Source organism: Pongo pygmaeus, chromosome 21, assembly GCF_028885625.2.
Source record: "Pongo pygmaeus isolate AG05252 chromosome 21, NHGRI_mPonPyg2-v2.0_pri, whole genome shotgun sequence".
Classification (NCBI taxonomy): Eukaryota; Metazoa; Chordata; class Mammalia; order Primates; family Hominidae; genus Pongo; species Pongo pygmaeus.
Genome location: NC_072394.2, coordinates 54,709,188 through 54,729,411, shown reverse-complemented (window position 1 = coordinate 54,729,411; position 20,224 = coordinate 54,709,188). Strand labels below are relative to the sequence as shown.

The following is a 20,224-nucleotide window of genomic DNA, read 5'->3' as shown; positions in this document are numbered from 1 at the left end:
TTAAAACCCTCAAGAGTTTAATGGTTTTCTCTTCTCGTATGTGAGTTGCTAAGTAATGAGGCTTTGTTTGTGTCTGTCCCTGAAGGACATAAGATGGGTTGCAGATCTGGCAAGTGTGGGTTCCAATGAGCTGAAAACTTCCAGTCCTGCAACCTTGAGCATCTGAGCCAGTTTCTTGCTCACAGAGCAAGAGTCTCAAAAGTATGGTTCCCAGACCAGCATCGGCATCAATTGGGAACTTGTTAGAAGTGAAAAATCGCAGGCTCCACCCCATACCTACTCAATCAGGAACTCCAAATGGAGAGCCCATGCCACCTGTGTTTTAAGCAGCCTTCTAGGCAATTCTGATACACGCTGATGTCTGAGAACCACTGGCTGTGAGCTATGCTTCTCAAATTGTAATATGCTGTGCTCAGGAATCACCTGGGGATATCTGGCTAAAGTACAGAGTGGTTCTGTAAGTCTGGAGTAGGGCCTGAGACTCTGCTGCCTTTTTTTTTTTTTTTTGGTAGTTGGAGTTACTCTCACCAGGCTGGAGTGCAGTGGCATGATCTGGGCTCACTGCACCCTCTGTCTTGCAGGTTCAAGCGATTCTCCTGCCTCAGTCTCCTGAGTAGCTGGGATTACAGGCACATGCCACCACACTTCGCTTTTTTTTTTTTTTTTTTTTTTGGTATTTTTTAGTAGAGACAGGTTTCACTGTGTTAGCCAGGATGGTCTCAATCTGACCTCGTGATCCGCCTGCCTCGGCCTCCCAAAGTGCTAGGATTACAGGTGTGAGCCACTGCGCCCAGCTGAGACTCTGCATTTTTAACAAGCTCTCAGGTGATGCTGGTGCTCTAGGGACCGCCCTTTGAGTAGCAAGGACTTACAAGTAATACAGCAGAATCATCTGGCAAGTGCTTCAAAAATGCAAGCCCCTGAGGCCAGGTGTGGTGGCTCATGCCTGTAATCCCAGCACTTTGGTTAAGGTGGGCAGATTGCTTGAGCACAGGAGTTTGAGGGCAACATGGCAAAACCCTGTCTCTACAAAAAAAAATAGAAAAACTAGCCAGGTGTGGTGGTGCATGCCTGTGGTCCCAGCTCTTCGGGAAGCTGAGGTAGGAGGATGGCTTGAGCCTGGAAGGCGGAGGTTGCAGTGAGCCATGTTGGTACCACTGCATTCCAGCCTGGGTGACAGCGAGACCTTGTCTCAAAAAAAATCGCGAGTCCCTGGAATCGCAAGTCCCTACTTAATCCACGCTACCACCCCTCCCCCTGCCCCTAAGTTTTCAGTGAGTATAGGGTAAGGCCTGGCAAACTACACTGAACCCATGATCTAGGTGATTGGTGACACAGTATCAGGATTATACTTGGAAGAAACATTGGGAGTAGGACTAGTGCAGACTTTCTCAACCCCAGCCCTATTGACCTTTAGGGCTGCATTGTTTCCTTGTGGGGGCTGTCCTATGCACTGTAGGATGTCTAGCAGCATCCCTGGCCTTCACCCACTAGATGCCATTCTCAAACATGCATGCAAACAGAATCATGACAATTGATAAATGTTCCCAGGCATTGCCGAGTGTCGTTTGGTGATAGAATGGCCCCCAGTTGAGAGCCACTGGACTAGATCACTTGTTAAGGGGCTTCGAGCCCAACTGCTAGGATGTGAAATCTGTAGTCCTCACTTGTGACATCTGAAGCCACACAACTGTATTTACTCAATTCAGACGACACTGTACTGAGAACTTACATTTTTTCATCTTGTTTAACTCTGCAACTCTGAGGCACGTATGTCATCTCCTTTTGCAAATGAGTAAACTGAAGCTCAGAAAGGTTAAGTAGCTTGCCAATAGTCGCACAGCACATAGCTGAGCAAACCCTCTGCCTAAAACTGAAGCCCTCACCACTGTGCTCTACAGCTTCTCATGCTAAGATTCCTTTACCTGCACAAACTTCTCGAAGTGATAATCCACCTTTTGTAATAACCTTAGGACAGAAAGTCCCAGACCTTGGCCTATAATTCATAAGATAGTCAATCTTTTAAGACTTTAGATGGCTGTACACAGTGGCTCATGGCTATAGTCCCAGCACTTTGGGAGGCTGAAGTGGGCGGATCACTTGAGGTCAGGAGTTCAAGACCAACTTGGCTAACATGGTGAAACCCTGTCTCTACTAAAAATACAAAAATTAGGCAGGCATGGTGGCGCATGTCTAATCCCAGCTACCTGGGAGTCTGAGGCAGGAGAATCGCTTGAACCCAGGAGGCAGAGGTTGCAGTGAGCTGAGATGGTACCACTGCACTCCAGTCTGGGCGACAGAGTGAGACTCTGTTTAAAAAAAAAAAAAAAAAAAACTTTGGGAGGCCGAGGTGGGTGGATCACAAGGTCAGGAGATCGACACCATTCTGGCTAACACGGTGGAACCCCATCTCTACTAAAAATACAAAAAATTAGCCAGGCATGGTGGCGGGCACCTGTAGTCCCCGTTGGGAGGCTGAGGCAGGAGAAGGGCGTGAACCCGGGCGGTGGAACTTGCAGTGAGCCGAGATCACACCACTGCACTCCAGCCTGGGCAACAGAGCGAGACTCCATCTCAAAAAAAAAACTTCAGACCTTGATAGGACCTTTTTTCCTTTTAGATTTAAGTCTATTTTGAGATATTTCAGAATCTTCTAGGAGTACTTAATCTTTGCTGTAGGAATCTTAAAACCTACATATTAGATTGAAACATGAAATTATTTGACCGTTTTGGCTAACAAAAATGGCTATTTCACCTAGTTCAACCTTCCTAAAAATAGAATAATATAGTGAATTCTCATCCATTGATCCACTTCAACCAATTAATTGCATGTGGTCAATCTCATTTCTCCTTATGCCAGCTCTCCCCCTGCCCTGGATTATTTTTGAAGACAAATTCACATACAACTTGTAAATGTTTCAACATTCATCCTTAGACTATTGGGAATGCTTTTTAAACTCTAATTCCATTTTCACACCAAAGTATAAAACCCCTGTAGCAAACTTGCAGTGAGTGAGCACACTTCTTACTGTCTCAGCTTTTCCAGCATATTCTAATCAGGAGCCAAGTAAAGTCCCGATATTGTCGACCACCTCAAGTCTCTCAGTCTTTGCTTTTTCTTCTCTTTCATCTTTCTTCTTTCAAGTTATTTGTTGAAACAACTGTTTTATCCTGGAGATCAGTGATGTGTGGTCTTTTGCTGAACTGAGGCAAAACAAATCAGAAATCCAGAGTAAGCATCTAAAAAAAAGTTTGATATTGCCATGGCATCCAGCTTTTTGCTGTATCTAATGATTGATTGGGCTCTTTTTGTCTTATTTCACCTCTCTCCTAATTCGTGTTTATTATATTTTACAGAAATATCAGCCTGGGATGGATTGGAAATTGTTAGAAAAAACTAGGTCTTCACGCCATTTAAGAAGTACTCATGTTTTTTAGTTTAGATTTTGCCAGTTTCCCTGTTACATGACAGTATCCTGTCCCCTGTACTTCTTGGAAACTGTAGTAAGGGGAAGAGGACTTTTGCAAGACAGAGCATACATGGCTTGATTTTTTTTTTTTTTTTTTTTTTTGGCGGAGGGGGAAAGACAGAGTCTTGCTCTGTTGCCCAGGCTGGAGTGCAGTGGTGCGATCTCAGCTCACTGCAGCCTCTGCCTCCTGGGTTCCAGCAATTCTCCTGCCTCAGCCTCCCGAGTAGCTGGGACTACAGGCACATGCCACCACGCCTGGCTGATTCTTGTATTTTTAGTAGAGACAGGGTTTCACCACATTGGCCAGGCTGGTCTCGAACTCCTGAACTCGTGCTCCACCCACCTCAGCCTCCCAAAGTGCTGGGATTACAGGCATGAGCCACCCCACCTGGCCACATGGCTTTCATTTTTTTAAAATTTTTTCTGGAAAGGTGAAGGGAGGTGAAATAAGCCCAAACCTACCGTATTCTAAGACTTAGCATGATGGTTATAAATGAGAAACTAAGCAAAACCTTATGCCTCAATTTCAGCTTCAGAACTTGATGATGATGTTCCAAAAGCAACCTGCCTCTCCACTGAAAGCAGTGACACTCGGAAGGCCCCTGTCATCACTCTTCCCTCAGAGGCAAGGGAACAAATGGCCACCCTTGGAGAGAGGACATTCAACTGTTGCTACCCAGGTAAGAATAAAACCCGGCGTGCTGAGCCCCTTCTGAGCCAAGCACTGATCTGCAAGCCCTGCGTGAATCCCCGAGCTGCATGCTCGTGTACTCTTGCTTGCTGACAACACGCGAGCATCTACATCAGCACACACAGCCTTCCCTGGGGGGCCTAAGAGTCCTGTAGCATCCAGAGCTCAGCGTGGGACTCGCCAGAACATTGGATTCGTAGTAGCTTCCACCTTCAGGTTATACATATACAGACACTTTTTTTTTTTTTCTTTTTTTGGAGACAGTTTCACTCTTGTTGCCCAGGCTGGAGTGCAATGGCGTGATCTCGGCTCACTGCAACCTCCGCGCCTCAGGTTCTAGCAATTCTCCTGCCTCAGCCTCCCAAGACAAGGTCTTGTTCTGTTAAAGCTGGAGTATAGTGGTGTGATCATAACTCACTGCAGCCTCCAACTCACTGGGTGCATGTGATCTTCCCTCATCCGCCCCCTGAGTAGTTGGGACTACAGGCGTGCACCACCATGTCTGGCTAATTTTTTTTTTTAATAGGTGGCAGGGGTCTCTCTATGTTACCCAGGCTGGTCTCAAACTTCTGGCCTCCAGTGATCCTCCCACCTTGGTCTCCCAAGCTCGGGGATGGCAGGCATGGGCCACCACACTCAACTGAGGTTCTTTTAAGAATTGTGATTTTCAGGCCAGGTGTGGTGGCTCACACCTATAATCCTAGCACTTTGGGAAGCTGGGGCGGGCAGATCTCCTTGAGTTCAGGAGTTCGAGACCAGACCAGCCTGCCCAACATGGTGAAACCCCATCTCTACCAAAAATACAAAAATTAGCCGGGCGTGGTGGCAGGCGCCTGTAATCCCAGCTACTCGGAAGGCTGAAGCAGGGGAATCTCTTGAACCCGGGAGGCGGCGGTTGCAGTGAGCCGAGATCGAGCCACTGCACTCCAGCCTGGGCACACAGAGCAAAACTCTGTCTCCAAAAAAAAAAAAAAATGTGTTTTTCTTTTCTAGGTTGCCACTTCAAAACTGTCCATGGCATGAAAGACTTGGACCGCCATCTCAGAATCCACACGGGTAGGTATCCATTCTGTTCAACAGCTCAGTAAGAAGATACGGAGTGAATGTGAATTAAGCGCTAGGGACACAGTAATGAACAGGACAGTCTCTGCCTTATCTGCCTCATGAAACTCAGTCTAGTGGGGTGGGCTTGGGAAAAGGAGCAAAAGGGCTGTGACATGAAGATGAAGCGGTTGCCAGGATGAGCTACACAGAGCCTGTGGCTATAGTAATCTTAGAGCAATAAGATGGCTTCTTAAAGGTGCTTTTTTTTTAGGGCAGCCAGCTGCTGAGAAGAGAAATAAGACGTGCTGAAGCAAAGGAGTGCCATAATCCTATAGCAGGAGTCTACAAACTGCAGCCCATGGGCAACTCCAGCCTGTTGGCATGCTCCTTCATTTACCTATTGCTTGCAGCTTTCTGGCCTTACAAGAGGTAGTTGTTACAGGAACTGTAGGGTGCACAAAGCCTAAAATACTATCTTTTTGGGTTTTGTTTTGTTTTGTTTTGTTTAAGACGGAGTCCTGCTCTGTCACCCAGGCTAGAGTGCAGTGGTGCAATCTCAGTTCATTGCAACCCCCGCCTCCCAGGTTCAAGTGATTCTCCTGCCCCAGCCTCCTGAATAGCTAGGATTACAGGCGCCTGCCACCATGCCCTTTGCCATGTTGGCCAGGCTGGTCTCGAACTCCTGACCTCAGGTGATCCACCTGCCTTGGCCTCCTAAAGTGCTGGGATTACAGGCATGAGCCACCATGCCCATCCTGCCTAAAATACTACTTTAGCCCTTTACAAAACACTTTACCAACCCTTAATCTGTGGTACAAATCCTATACTTGCATGTTTGAGCGAGGATATTGGTTTGTTCTTTCAGAAACCAGTCTCAGTGGCTTAAACGTAATCCAGTTTATTTCTTGAGTACATCTTCAGAGGCATAGGGTCCACAGCTGGTCCAATAGCTCTGCCATCTTGAACACATGGCTTAGCCTCTGGGTCTGAGGCAGCTGCTGTAGTTCTCTGCATCTCTTAGCCAGCGGGCAATGGAAGCAGGCCAGGGAGTCCATGGCATGCCTCCCTTGGGCTGTGACCCAGAAGCAGCGGCCCTTGTGACCTAGGGGAACATGAGCGGGACTTAGTCATGGCCACACCAAGTATCAAGGGGGCCTGAGGGATGGTTTTAAGAGGGGCAGCACATGGCCACATGAGCCTCTGGAGCCCCTTCACTGAGAGGACAGAGATTTCTGGACAAAGATGGTGGTCTCTGTCCAGAAAGATGAGTACTGTGCTATATAATAGAGGGCCACTTTTGCCTGGGGACGGTGGATCACGACAAGCATGTTAGCAAGGGAATGTTTGATCTTCGCCTTGAAAGACAGGCTGCCAGGATGGCGATGTCGGTGAAAGCATGCCGATTCAGGAGCCGTCTGAGGAATCTCAGAGTGGGTGACTTTATTCTGAAAATAACTTGAGTGCTTGTTCTCAACTGGGGCTAGGCTACTGCCATTCAGTGGGTGGAGGCCAAAAATCTTAAAATTCACAAGATAACCTCACAAGAATTAAAGGCCTGGAACATCCACAGAGCTGGGTTCGACCCCAAGAGATGTACAGGGGCTGGATTAATGTTTTCTTGAGGTACTGCAGAGCATGCTGGGGATCCAGGACATATAAGGTAACGCCTTGTTCTTGAGTCGGGTAAGCAGACGCGCCTCCCTAGTGTAAGCAAACTTAGGCCACTTCTCTGGGCCCAAGGTGACTGCTTTAGTTCTCTGAATTTAACTAATGGAAAGTAGGAGAAAAGGCATAGAGGCCTCACGGTATTCCTCCCTTGGGGCATGACCCAGAAGTAGCATCCTTTGTGACTGCTGGGACTCAAGTAATGGTGGTTTAAAGCCAAAGTATTTCTGCACCATGATGTTCCAGGTGTAAGTGATCAGGCTGGTGAGGCACCGGCCTGGTGGTTTCAGGGACCCAGGCTCTTGCTTTGCTTTGTCATCCCAAGGGTACAGCTCTCATTAGCCTGCTCCACAGTGGCCTCCTGCCACCTTAAAGGCACATCACTCGAGCTCATCTGTTTGGCCAGAACTGAATCCCATGGCCACCCCCAGCTGTGGAAATGAAGGCTGGGAAAAGGAAGTTTCTCCTGTGTGATCGTGTGCCCAGCTGCAAAGAAGGTTCTGTTACCAAGAGAAGAGGGGAAAGGTCAGGGTGTGTCTCTGACCCAGCTGTAAGTGGGAGGCAGGGATTCTAACCTGTGGTTCTTTTGGATTGCCTAAGTCAACATATGCAAATAAGTTTTCTCTTTCTGACTTTGTATTTGACCTTGTGTGCCTTGGCTTTGGTGCTTCAGTTCAAATTGAAGAGTAGCAGTCAACGCAAACCATCTGTCTTATTCCTCACCATGGGCATGCTTCGATGTCCCCATCATTGTAGGGTTAGAACCCCTGGGATTTTGGTTGAGATCACTTATCACATTCAAATTTATTTCTGCTTTCCGAGGTTGGTTTTCTGAGGTGTGTGTTTAATTGGGAATAGTGGTTGCATTTCAAATGTATTGCATTTTCCTTTTTATTTATTTTATATTTATTTATTTATTTATTTTGAGACAGGGTCTTGCTCTGTCGCCCAGGCTGGAATGCAGTAGTGCAATTGGGTTCAAGTGATCCTCATGCCTCTGCTTCTTGAGTAGCTGGGGCTGCAGGTATGTCCCATTTCGCCCAGCTAATTTTATTTTATTTTGTGGTGACGAGGTCTCACTGTGTTGTCAAGGCTGGTCTCAAACTCCTGGCCTCAAGTGATCTTCCTGCCTTGGCCTTCCAAAGTGCTGGAATTACATGTGTGAGCCACCCTTCCCCACTAGCTCTATATTGCTAGCTTAAGATGGTCATGTGGCATTTATTTAGCTTCGTAAAGGAGATTGATTTATGTTTGTATTTTTATCCCACTTTGTATTTCTTCGTTTGGCATTGGTATCAGGTAGCTGTTATAAAGTGAGCTGAAGCAAAATCTTCCTCTACGCTCTGAAACAGTTGACTACAGAAATGACTTTCCTTGAAAGTTTGGTAGAACGTGCTCACAATCCCCTCTCTGCTCTAATCCTTAGGAGAATAGGAGGAGGATAGATTAGGCTGAGATAGCACTGTCAACCTCAGTGACAACTGAAGACTACTCCATATATGCCACTGTCCCCCACAGTCACCCCAGCTATGTTCCTTGTGGTCTTCTCTCCAGGACCCAGTTGGTAGATCTGCCTCTGTCCGGAACAGCCAGATGAAGGCGTTCTTGACCTTTGTTGTGCTATGCACTCCTGGCAATTTGGGTGGACTCTTCTCAAAAAGATGTCTTTAAATCTAATAAGATATATCACATTTAAAAAAATCATATTGTGATATAATCATCAATGTTAAATGTGCAATTTTCATACTTTAAACCCTTGCTACCCAAACTGGTACAAAGACCAGAAGTGTCCACATCAGCTGGGAGCTTGGTAGATCAAAATGCAGGAACCCAGGCTGCACCGTAGACCTACTGAATCAGAATCTGCATCTTAATGAGATGCTCCCAAGCCCGGGTGGTTAATACGTACAGTAGTCCCACAGAAGCCCTGCATTTAATGTCAGGAACTCGTGGCTAGCATATTAACTACCCTAATTGCAGAAATGAGCATAAGTGATAACTTGGAGAACTACAGCGAGTGTAATGTGGTACAACCACATTTCATGTCCATTGACGAGGGTCCCCAGCACTGTTATTAATGTGGTTTATTGCCTACATCCATAATTGAAGGCAATGCTAAACAGTAGTTAGAGGTAGGGAAGATAAAAATGTAATCATTTCCCATATAAGATCTTAGACCCCTGAAATTTTATATACAGACCCCAGATAAAAATCTCCTGATGGCCAGGCACAGTGGCTCACGCCTGTAATCCCAGCACTTTGGGAGGCTGAGGCAGGCAGATCACCTGAGGTCAGGAGTTCAAGACCAGCCTGGCCAACATGGTGAAACCCATCTCTATTAAAAATACAAATATTAGCCAGGCGTGGTGGCAGCAGTCTGTAATCCCAGCTACTTTAGGAGGCTGAGGCAGGAGAATCGCTTGAACCTGGGAGGCACAGATTGCCGTGAACCGAGATCGTGCCACTGCACTCCAGCCTGGGCGACAGAGTGAGGCTCTGTCTATAAAAAAATTTTTAAATCTCCTGATTTGGAACACTGCATGGTATCTTGGGCAAGAGAAACAAGTGTGAGGAACCACATAGTGGCCCTTGACAACGATTCTTGTTACTTTCTGTCATACTTCATTAGCCAGAGTATGTCATGCCCAAACCAGAGGCTATTGGGACAGGGAAGCATAATTCTCCTCAGAAGTTACAGCAAATATTTGCGAACAATAAACAATTTACCTTAGGGAGTAGATCTTTAACATGATTTTTCATTGTTATCAATCTGTTTCATTTCGGTTTTGTTTTGTTTGTTTTGTTTTTGAGAGACAGTCGTCTTCTTACCCAGGCTGGAGTACAGTGGTACAATCTTGGCTCACTGCAACCTCTGTCTCCCGGGTTCAAGTGATTCCCGTGCCTCAGCCTCCTGAGTAGCTGGGATTATAGCCATGCGCCACCATGCCTGGCTAATTTTTGTGTTTTTACAGTGGAGACGCTGTTTCACCTCGGCCAGGCAGGTCTCGAACTCCTGACCTCAAGTCAAGGCGGATCCGCCTGCCTTGGCCTCCCAAAGTGTTGGGATTGCAGGTGTGAGCCACTGCACCTGGCCTGTTTTCGATCTTTTAATCTGGACTTTGCAATTTTACATCTTCCTGGACCATCACCCATCTTATTGAGTCTTCTAAATTTATTGGGGTAAAGTTCTACTTAATAGTTACAATTGACTTTGTGTATCTGTAGTCTCCTTCTGCTTTTCCAAAGTCTATTGGAATGGTTTTCAACTAGGTACAATTTCACCCCGCAAGGGAACAATGTCTGGCGACATCTTTGATTGTTACAACTGGGGAAGAAAGGGTTCTACTGGCATCTGGTGGGTGGAGGCCAGGGATGCCGCTAAACATCTTACAATGCAGAGGAAAGCACCAAACAGCAAAGAGTTGCCAATAGTGTTGAGATTAAGGACCCTGATCTGTTGCTATCCTCTCTTTTTGAGCTAAGCCTTCGTTCTTAAACACCATTTTTACTTTTATCGATCAAGTGCTATACGTAGCCTCAATTATTTCTTTTGGTTTCTTGAATTGCATACTGTGCACTTGATTTCAGCATTTTGTTAAAAGTGAACTTAAATCTACAAACTTCTTTAAAGCCATTATAGGCTATAGGTTTTTTATTTGTTTTGTGTTTTGTTTTGTTTTGTTTTGAGATGGAGTTTCGCTCTTGTTGCCCAGGCTGGAGTGCAATGGCGCGATATCGGCTCATCTCAACCTCCACCTCCTGGATTCAAGCAATTCTCCTGCCTCAGCCTCCCAAGTAGCTGGGATTACAGGCATGTACCACCACACCCGGCTAATTTTTTTGTATTTTTAGTAGGGACAGGGTTTCTCCATGTTGGTCAGGCTGGTCTCGAACTCCCAAGCTCAGGTGATCTGCCCGCCTCAGCTTCTCAAAGTGCTGGGATTACAGATGTGAGCCACCACGCCCAGCCGTGGCCATAGGTTTTGAAATAGGAAACTTTATCTGTTTCTGGAGTTTGTAATCTAATTTTGACAAAAATTGTCCTAAAAGACATTCTAAAACTTCAAAGCTGACATTTTTGAAAAACCGTTTGTGAAGCCATGTTACACTCATAAAAGTTTGACTTTTATCTACATACTGAACTCTCTCATCCATATGAAAATTTTAATGGATTTCACCATGATTTCTATTTTGCTGATGCTAAAATTGATATTCCTACTTTTTTTAAGCATTTTTCTAGAATTTCTGTTCTGTTCTTACCACTTTGATTTAGGTATCTTCAGAGCATTTAGTGGCTTTTTTTCTTAATTTAACTTAAATATATTTTTAAACTTTTATTAAAGTAGAGATGAGCTCTCCCTGTGTTGCCCAGGCTGGTCTCAACCTTCTGGCCTCAAGCAATCCTCCTGCCTCGGCCTCCCAATGTGCTGGGATTACTGGCTTGAGCCATAGCACCTGACCTATAATTTAAATCTTTAAGAGGGAAATGTAATAAATACATTTTTGTTTATAATATTTACTTTGACATCTAGTTATCTGATACTTGATGTGATTTTTATTTTGTGCTGTCTGGTTCTTCTGTTTCATTGAGACAAGTTCTTGTTCTGCCACCTAGGCTAGAGTGCAGTGGTATGATCATAGCTCACCTCCTGGGCTCATGTGATCCTCCCAGCTGAGCCTCCCAAGTAGCTGGGACTACAAGGGTATACCACCACACCTAGCTAATCCTTTTTTTTTTTTTTTTGGTAGAGTTAGGGTCTTGCTATGTTGCCCAGGCTGGTCTAGAACTTCTGGACTTAAGTGATTCTCTCAAAGTTTTGGGATTACAGATGTGAGCCATTGTGCCCAAGTGTTTTTTTTTTTTTTTTTTTTTTTTTTTTTTTTTTTTTTTTTGGAGACAGAGTCTTGCTCTGTCACCCACTGTCACCTAGGCTGGAGTGCAGTGGCATGATCTCGGCTCACTGCAACCTCCTCCTCCTGGGTTCAAGCCATTCTCCTGCCTCAGCCTCCCCAGTAGCTGGGATTACAGGTGTGCACCACCACGCCCAGCTAATTTTTGTATTTTTAGTAGAGACAGGGTTTCACCATGTTGGCCAGGCTGGTCTCAAACTCCTGACTTCATGATCCACCCTCCTCAGCCTCCCAAAGTGCTGGGATTACAGGCGTGAGCCACCATGCCCAGTCGCCCCAACCAAGTCTTTTGATGGTTGTTTTTCTCTTGTCTGAATGCTATACTTTTTCCATTGTACTATTTTCTCATATTCCCATCTTACCTTCACCATCACCCTTATTTTTTATTCTGGTGTGCACCGTTTAAGTGTGATACCAAGTCATATATCAACTATCTTCTCCTCTCACTGAATGCTAATTCAAGTATAAGATTCTATTAAAACAGTTTCTCTAGAAAGTTGAAGATCCTGTTCCTATCTTGCCTAGCATCCACTGTTCTGTGGAGCTTTATGCTGATGTAAGCATTTTGCTGGTGGTTTTCTTTCTGGAAGCTTCCAGATCTCACCCTTCTTAGGATTCTGAAATTGGACCACCCTGCTTCTAATTAAGATGCACGGCTGTCTTTAGTGTTGGGAAATAATTCTTCTCTGTTCTATCCTGGACCATCTAGAACGAGCTTTCATGTCTTACCTTTTTGGCATCTTTTCCCTCTTGTCGTTTTGGGAGATTCTTTAGCTGTATCTTCCATTTCTAAGATTTTTCTTAATAGCTGGCTTTTTGTTTTTGTTTTGTTCTTTTATAAGAGCAGTTTTAGGTTCACAGCAAAAGGGAACCTAAAGAGGAGAAGATACAGTTATTTCCCATATGCCCCCTGCTCCTCCACATGCACAGTCTTCCCCATTACCAACATTACATTTGAGTCGTGCATTTTTATGATAGATAAACCTTCACTGACACAACATTCTCAACCAAAGACCATAGTTTACAGTAGGGTCCTTTTTTTTTTTTGGAGACAGTGTCTTGCTCTGTCACCCAGGCTGGAGTGCAGAGGCACGATCTCTGCTCACAACCTCAACCTCCTGGGCTCAGGTGATCTTCCCACCTCTGCCTCCCAAGTAGCTGGAACTTCAGGCATGCACCACCACACCCAGCTAATATTTTGTATTTTTTGTGTAGAGACAAGGTTTTGCCATGTTGCCTGGGCTGGTCTCGAACTCCTGGGCTCAAGCGATCCACCCACCTCAGCCCCCCAAAGCACTGGAATTACAGGTGTGAGCCACCGCACCTGGCCAAGGTTCACTCTTGATGTTGTACATTCTGTGGGTGTGGACAAATGTATGATGACATATGTCCACCAATAGCTGTCATTTGACACCCTTTTTGCTGGTCAACTTATTAGAACTTTTATTTTGATGTCCGTGGTTTTCATTTCTCTAATATCATTTCCTCCCTTTGCTTTAGTAACTAAGTTCTTGATTTGGGTGTGTCTTTCTGGTTCTGGCTTTCCCCAAGCATTTGTTTATTGGGTAAACTAACTTTTATTTAGATATGATCAGCCTGGAAGGGTTGGGCTAGGGGGTAGTGATGAAACATGGCTGGATGGAGATGTTGTGGGTATGTGGTCTTCTGCTGTCCCTGGCATTTGTAACTACGAGGCCCTTGTATTCTTTTTCTGACCTCAGCGCCCTTTGACCAACAGCCTAGGGGGAGATGCCATGCTGCTTGCTCTTTGGAAGAAGTGAGAGGAAGGGGTCCACCTGACCATTCTCCATGTGGTTCATGAAGCTGTCCAAGATCCCTACAGCTGCCACTTCTTATCCTGAGTACTTCTTATAACCACTACCATTTTTCCCAAACAGGGTTTGGCCTATAATTTCCTCCATCAATCTGATTTTTATGTCATCTTTCCCTTAGGATTTCTGAGTTATCAATGAATGATACACATTCTTGTTTCCCAATATGCTGATGTAGACTTCAGTGTCTTTCTCTCTTGGTATTTGGACAGGAGGCAGCAGCACACCCATATGCCCAGGCTACCATCTTGGTCAAATCTCTGTAGCCATCTTGACCAAAAAACCCTTAACTTTTACTGCTTATGTGTTTGAAGGAGACAAACCACACAAGTGTGAGTTCTGTGACAAGTGCTTCAGCCGGAAGGACAACCTGACCATGCACATGCGGTGCCACACCAGTGTGAAACCACACAAGTGTCACCTGTGTGACTACGCTGCCGTGGACAGCAGTAGCCTCAAGAAGCACCTGCGGATCCACTCTGATGAGCGGCCGTACAAATGCCAGCTCTGCCCCTATGCCAGCCGCAACTCCAGCCAGCTCACTGTCCACCTGCGATCCCACACGGGTGAGTCCCTGACCAGGAAACCTCAGTCCCTTACTTTTTCTCTAATTTCTTAACCTTCATTTATTTAACAACACAAGCAACTTAAATGACTTGGTGTGGCAGAAGTACAAGAATTTGGAACTTCTGTGATAATTGTGAGATTTGTCATTTTTCTGTTTCTGGAACAACAGCTTTTGGTAAAATATGACTGACAGCTGGGTTTCATATCTTGACTACACAGAATCCAGCTGGGAGTGGTACCTGCTATAACTGCCAAGAAGCCAAGGATGTATCTCAAGTCAGACCTATAAACTAGATGTTTCAGTAAATGTGCACACTGATTGCATGGCTAAATTTGGAATGTAGCAGGATCCATTAAGTATAATTAAAAATCACAAACTTTTAATCTTAGGAACTTCCTTTCTTTATGGGACCCTACTGAGATAATGATAGGACCAACTCATTGTGGCATGGAAAAATAGGGTTTGAGATATTCATAAAGATGCTCATAAGTTGAAAATTTTCAATGAATTCCTGGAAAATGGTGAGCAGACAGGAACATAGTGATGTTTAAAATTGAGTATAGAAAGCTGTGTCCCAGCAGACAAATGGGAGGCAGCCATACAGTTGGAAGCCAGTGTTCCCAGCCAATATCCAAGTGCCCTGAGGGCTCTGGGCTTGGAACAAGCATGTAGACAGCCAGGGCCACAAAGCTTGGGGGACTAGCCAAGGCCTGGCAAAACTGCCCAACCAACCCAGTAGCAGGTAAAACCTCTGGCATCCATGTCTAATCATTAAACCAGTCTACTTTCCCAAATATAGTCAACCAAGGATCATGAGTCATTTATAGGAAATGAATGGAATAAAATGAGCCAAGTCAATAACTAATCCTGGAAGTAAGAGTACTTGGGTAATTTTCACATTCTAATTGGTGTCTACCCACTGGCAGAAATGTTGCATCCAAATAGAGACCTATGAAGAGATAATGAGAACAAAGAAGTATGACATAAAACTAGGATTGCTAGCTATAAAATTAATTTCCCAGAGATTAGGGGAAAAAAATTGGGTGAGTGAACTGAAAATAAGAGCCAGTCCTGAAGTCTGGTTTCTGACCAGGTCTAGGAAGAAAAGAAAATGGAAGTGAGAAGAACATAGAGTGAAAATAGAAAATCAAATGAAGTCCACAATTCTAAGGGGCCAGGAGAGTAAAAGTGGTCACAAGATTCCAATCAGGATGGAAGGGAGTGGACAGGGGACATCTATATCTAGAAATATGTCTGGGTAGTATTGGCTTCTAGGAGACAATGGAACAGTGCCCTCAAGAGTTAGGAAATGATTTTGAATTTAGAATTCTATACCCAGCCAAACTACCTCAAGTATGAGAGCAAAATAGAACGATGTGCCAAGGACTCAAGACTTTACTCCCAGCCACCGTGCTAGTGGGAGTTACTAGAAGATAAACTCTAGCAAAGGAAGGGAGAAAACATCTGGCATGATATATTTGATATGTGAATACCTGAATATGGCCAACTGGGATTGCAGCAAAGAGAAATAACAGGCTGATGCTTGTATAGAAGGTCAAGAGAAACTAAATCAGAAGTTTTAAAAATCCATTTTAAAAATTCCTTGTGAAAGTTACAAAATTATGAGAGTGGATGACTTCTGAAATTGAGAGTCCTTTTTTCAAGAAATACAATCTAATCAAGAAACAAGCTAAAACGTGCCCCCAAATTAGCAGCATGTAAGAAAAACAAAATTATATTGATGGGTGGTTATGCCATCCACTGGCCTGAGTGTGACAGCAGACTTATAAGGAAGTGATTGTAATCCTGGTGCAGTGTTTGGCTCCGATGAATATCACATTCCCAGTCACCATTTAAATTATTTATAGTTGGCTTCCGAACTTGAAATCTGAAAATGATTAAAGTATGAGAATTCACCAGACAGAATGGAAGTGTTTTTTTACTTAAAGGTGAAAAGAAAGCTACTTCTAACAAGTGAGGAGCTAAGTGTGGAGAAGAGGAGTGAATCCTCAAAAAATCTCAGAAGCTGATGGACTAAAATGTGAGGCTACTACTCAGCTTAAAAGTGTAAAAGTCACAACCACCAGAATGCAGGGGGAGAGGTTAAGGAAAGGATGGGTGTGTAGGATAAGATGCTTATCTTTGTGTATATTCAACTGATGTTTAAAGCAGTCAACCTCCAAAACAACTAGAAACCCTTAGCAATGTCTCCAGGGAATGGGACTCTAAATTAGAGAAGAGACCATGGCTCTTTATTATTTGTCCCCTGCTGCCATAATTATGCATTAATATTATAAATAAAATTTAGCCTGTAGTTATAAAAGTAAGAAACTTTAACTTGAAATATAAGCTCAGTAACTGATGTCATATAGATTAAACACTATAGTAAGCATCTTCACAGGTTCTTGGCTTGATTTGAAGCAGTTGTTTGTAATGTAAATCTCACCTCTTCTTCCACATTCAATTCTGGGATGTCAAGTTAAATAGGAGTTTACATTTGAAACTGAAGGGGTCATCAAGAGTATGGACTTGAGTGCCATAGTGCGTGGGTTCCAAATCCCTGCTGTTTGACCTGAGTCAAGTACCTTGACCTCTCTGAGCCTCAGTTGCCCCATCTGTAAAGTGGGGGTAATAGTACCCACTCATAGGATTGTTGTGAGGATTGTATTAATATGCACAAGTGTTGTCATTAGGAGGTTGGGGGTAGAGTTCGCAAAACCCAACCACCTCATTGCGGCCAAGTGTGCTGAGGCAGGTTGGGGTGGGAGGGTCTGTTTTGCCTGCCTGTTCTAATGGAAACACACCTTCCATTGCTAGGGGATACCCCCTTCCAGTGCTGGCTCTGTAGCGCCAAGTTCAAAATCAGCTCGGACTTGAAAAGGCACATGATCGTGCACTCGGGGGAGAAGCCTTTCAAGTGCGAGTTCTGCGACGTACGCTGCACCATGAAGGCGAATCTCAAATCGCACATCCGCATCAAGCACACCTTCAAGTGTCTGCACTGTGCCTTCCAGGGCCGGGACCGTGCTGATCTCCTGGAGCACAGCCGGCTGCACCAGGCCGACCACCCGGAGAAGTGTCCAGAGTGCAGCTACTCCTGCTCCAGCGCGGCCGCCCTGCGCGTGCACAGCAGAGTCCACTGTAAGGACCGTCCCTTCAAGTGTGACTTCTGCAGCTTCGACACGAAGCGGCCCAGCAGCCTGGCCAAGCACATCGACAAGGTGCACAGGGAGGAGGCCAAGACGGAGAACCGGGCCCCTCTGGGCAAGGAAGGGCTCAGAGAGAGCAGCTCCCAACACGTGGCCAAGATCGTGACGCAGAGGGCCTTCCGCTGTGAGACCTGCGGCGCCTCCTTCGTCAGGGATGACTCTCTGAGATGCCACAAGAAGCAGCACAGTGATCAGAGTGAGAACAAGAACTCAGACTTGGTCACTTTCCCACCGGAAAGCGGTGCCTCGGGGCAGCTCAGCACCCTGGTCTCCGTGGGGCAGCTCGAGGCTCCCCTAGACCCCAGCCAAGACCTCTAGCTCAGCCGAAGAGGGTGGTCAGCTGTCGGAACTTCTGACCAGTGCTGTTGTCAAGCCCTCCAGAGGTGACGACACTGAGACAGGCTTTGGGCACCACTTCTGGGGCTGGCCGCTCCAACTTCACGGGCCTCCAGAGGCGATGGCTGGCCGACAGTGACGAAAGCAAAGCAGGGCTGTGGAGACACTCCTCGCATTTGTCCCTTCCCTCCAAGGATTATCTGAGCAAGTCGACTTGGTCATTGAAGGGCGGGGTCTGCCAAGCCCTGCTCTATCCAATGGGGATAGCTTCTACGTAACGGATTCCAATTTTAAAACTGGTGCATCTCTGATGGAATTATTAAACTAGTTAGACGATATAGAAAACTAAAACTAATCTCTAGAGTGGAAAGGGTTAAAGTGAGGAAGGTGTACATGAAAGGGTCTGGGGTTGCTGGAAACCTATTTCATAACCTGGGTGATCGTTCTAAGAGTGTTTGCCTTATATGTTTGTGTGGTTTCTTTTACCTGTTGTCTTACAATAAAAAAGGCAGACTCCTGGTAGCATGATGTAAGGAACACTCAATTTTTGTAGCCCTCCACAGACAGTTATGGTAGGAGGTTCTCCATCCCCAGACCCCACCCCATTCAGTAACTTAATTATAAACGCACATTGGATTTCTCAATGAGTTCCTACTGTAGTAAAACGAAATGCAGTTTGATCTGGAGGTGGCGCCAAAGATCAAGCTAACTAGCCCAGCCTGTGCTTGTCTGTTGTGGAATTCAAAATTCTGTTTACTTCTATTTGGAGAGAAAAGTCCAGGGGCCCAGTGGGCCCTGAGCTTGGTGCTGGGGTATGTGATACGTGGGACAGCCTCACACCAGCATCTGTTTCATCACGGAAAGCATTTAGTGTTTGCTGAACCGACAAACTACTGAAAATCCAACCTCTTCTCATAGATGGACTCTTAGGAGGTTATGAAATCTCAGTGGATATAATACTTACCCAAAGTTGCTTGGTTTCTACTTTTGGCATCTTTCCTTCAAATACTTTTTTTAAATATAAATTCTTGTGTGCCCTCATCAAGCTGAACATCTCTGGAATTGAAACAGATTAAGTAGATCCATTGTTCTTGGTAAACTAAGAAAAAAGGATGTAAGATTTTATAGGTTGTAAACAAGGGACTATTTCACTTGTGAAATAGAGGTACCTAGTTTATTTTGTGAATGATGGTAGTTTGGGCAAATCTGACTCCATTTAAGTTTTACAACGGGTAGGTGATGGTGTACTGCTGAATCTCTATTGTAGGAAGAAAAGATTAAAATGATGACAGAGACCCAGGATAGAATTTTAGTCTCTTTGGAGATAATGGTTTTGATCAGAAAAGTGTCTGGTTACTGAATGCTGGTGCTATTGTACAGTTGCTATTGTTACCTTTCTGCTGTTTGTTGTGAGTCTGATCTGCGTTTCTGTTCTAGAAGGTTGTTGACCTTTCAAGTGGGAACCCATAAATTGAAATCACATAAACGTTGCTTGTACTTGTTGTTATAGCTCTTTAGATAAAGAGGAAAGATATCAGCCTTTTTAGAAGGCATTTTTTTTGTTGTTAACAGCTGTTTGGACTTTAAGGATATTATATCCAAGCTGGTATCACCCAGCAAACTTGGATTCCCAATAGAGCAGAGGTGAGTAAAAAGCTGTGAACCCAGTATTAAATACTTCAGGCAGTGGGTGGGGGCCATAAAGTTTTTTGCAACTACTCAGCTCTGTGATTTTAGTGCAAAAGCAACCATAGATTGCAAGAAAAAACAAATGTGTCTGTGTCCCAATAAAACTTTACAAAAACAGGTGGCAGGCTAGATTTGGCCCATGGTCTTAGAATGTAGCAAGCCCTCTTGCAGAGTACTTTGCTCTGAACTGGCAAGTGTGACTTGTAAAACACACTAAAAGATACCAAATTTTCTGGCAGAGACACATATGGGATTTCCACAAAGCTGAGAGTGTAGTTCAAGAGAATAAGGCTGAATTGAGTATTATAAAAAAAAAAAATTGGGAAACTTAAAAGAATTTTTGAGACTGGTAAGAATTCCAAGATTCAGAAAAGTAGACTAAGAGGGACGTCTAGGACCAGGAAACTTCTAGGAGTAGGGATGGTCTTACCTTACCATTTCTAGGAGATTAGAAGGTGGCAGTGGGTGGGGTTAAATCATTCGGAATTGGGGGCTGAACTGGCTAAACCTGCTAGAATGAGACTTAAAATGTACAGTTAATAAGCAAATAAAACAGCCTTAATGGAAAGGAGCAGCTGACATGGCACAGAGCAGAATGGTAATTCTTACACTAGCCTTGATTGGCAGAGCCCTCTGGATCTGGAAGAGGAAACTGAGAATGTTTGCAGTTTGACTTCACCTGAGCCCCAGGGATCTGCAAACTTTTTCAGTTAAGGGCCAGATAGTAAATGTTTTGAGCTTTGCTGGTCCTAGTTGTCATCAGCTCTGTTGCCACTGCTGTTGTAGCACAGAGGTTCCAACCCGGCCAC

General features: G+C 44.8%; 1 protein-coding gene across 4 annotated transcripts in view; it reads left to right on the top strand.

The window, feature by feature from the left end:
- The window catches only part of ZFP64 (ZFP64 zinc finger protein), a 114,373-nt gene extending 96,125 nt beyond the window's left edge, over positions 1 to 18,248 (top strand). For all 4 annotated transcript variants that reach the window (XM_063659483.1, XM_063659481.1, XM_054467855.2 and 1 more), the window contains 4 exons: positions 4,001 to 4,150; positions 5,155 to 5,217; positions 13,928 to 14,179; positions 16,999 to 18,248. In XM_063659483.1, the coding sequence (XP_063515553.1) occupies positions 4,001 to 4,150; positions 5,155 to 5,217; positions 13,928 to 14,179; positions 16,999 to 17,708 (1,175 nt within the window). In that variant the 3' untranslated portion in view covers positions 17,709 to 18,248. The remainder of the gene's footprint in view (positions 1 to 4,000; positions 4,151 to 5,154; positions 5,218 to 13,927; positions 14,180 to 16,998) is intronic.
- The last annotated feature ends 1,976 nt before the right edge of the window (positions 18,249 to 20,224 follow it).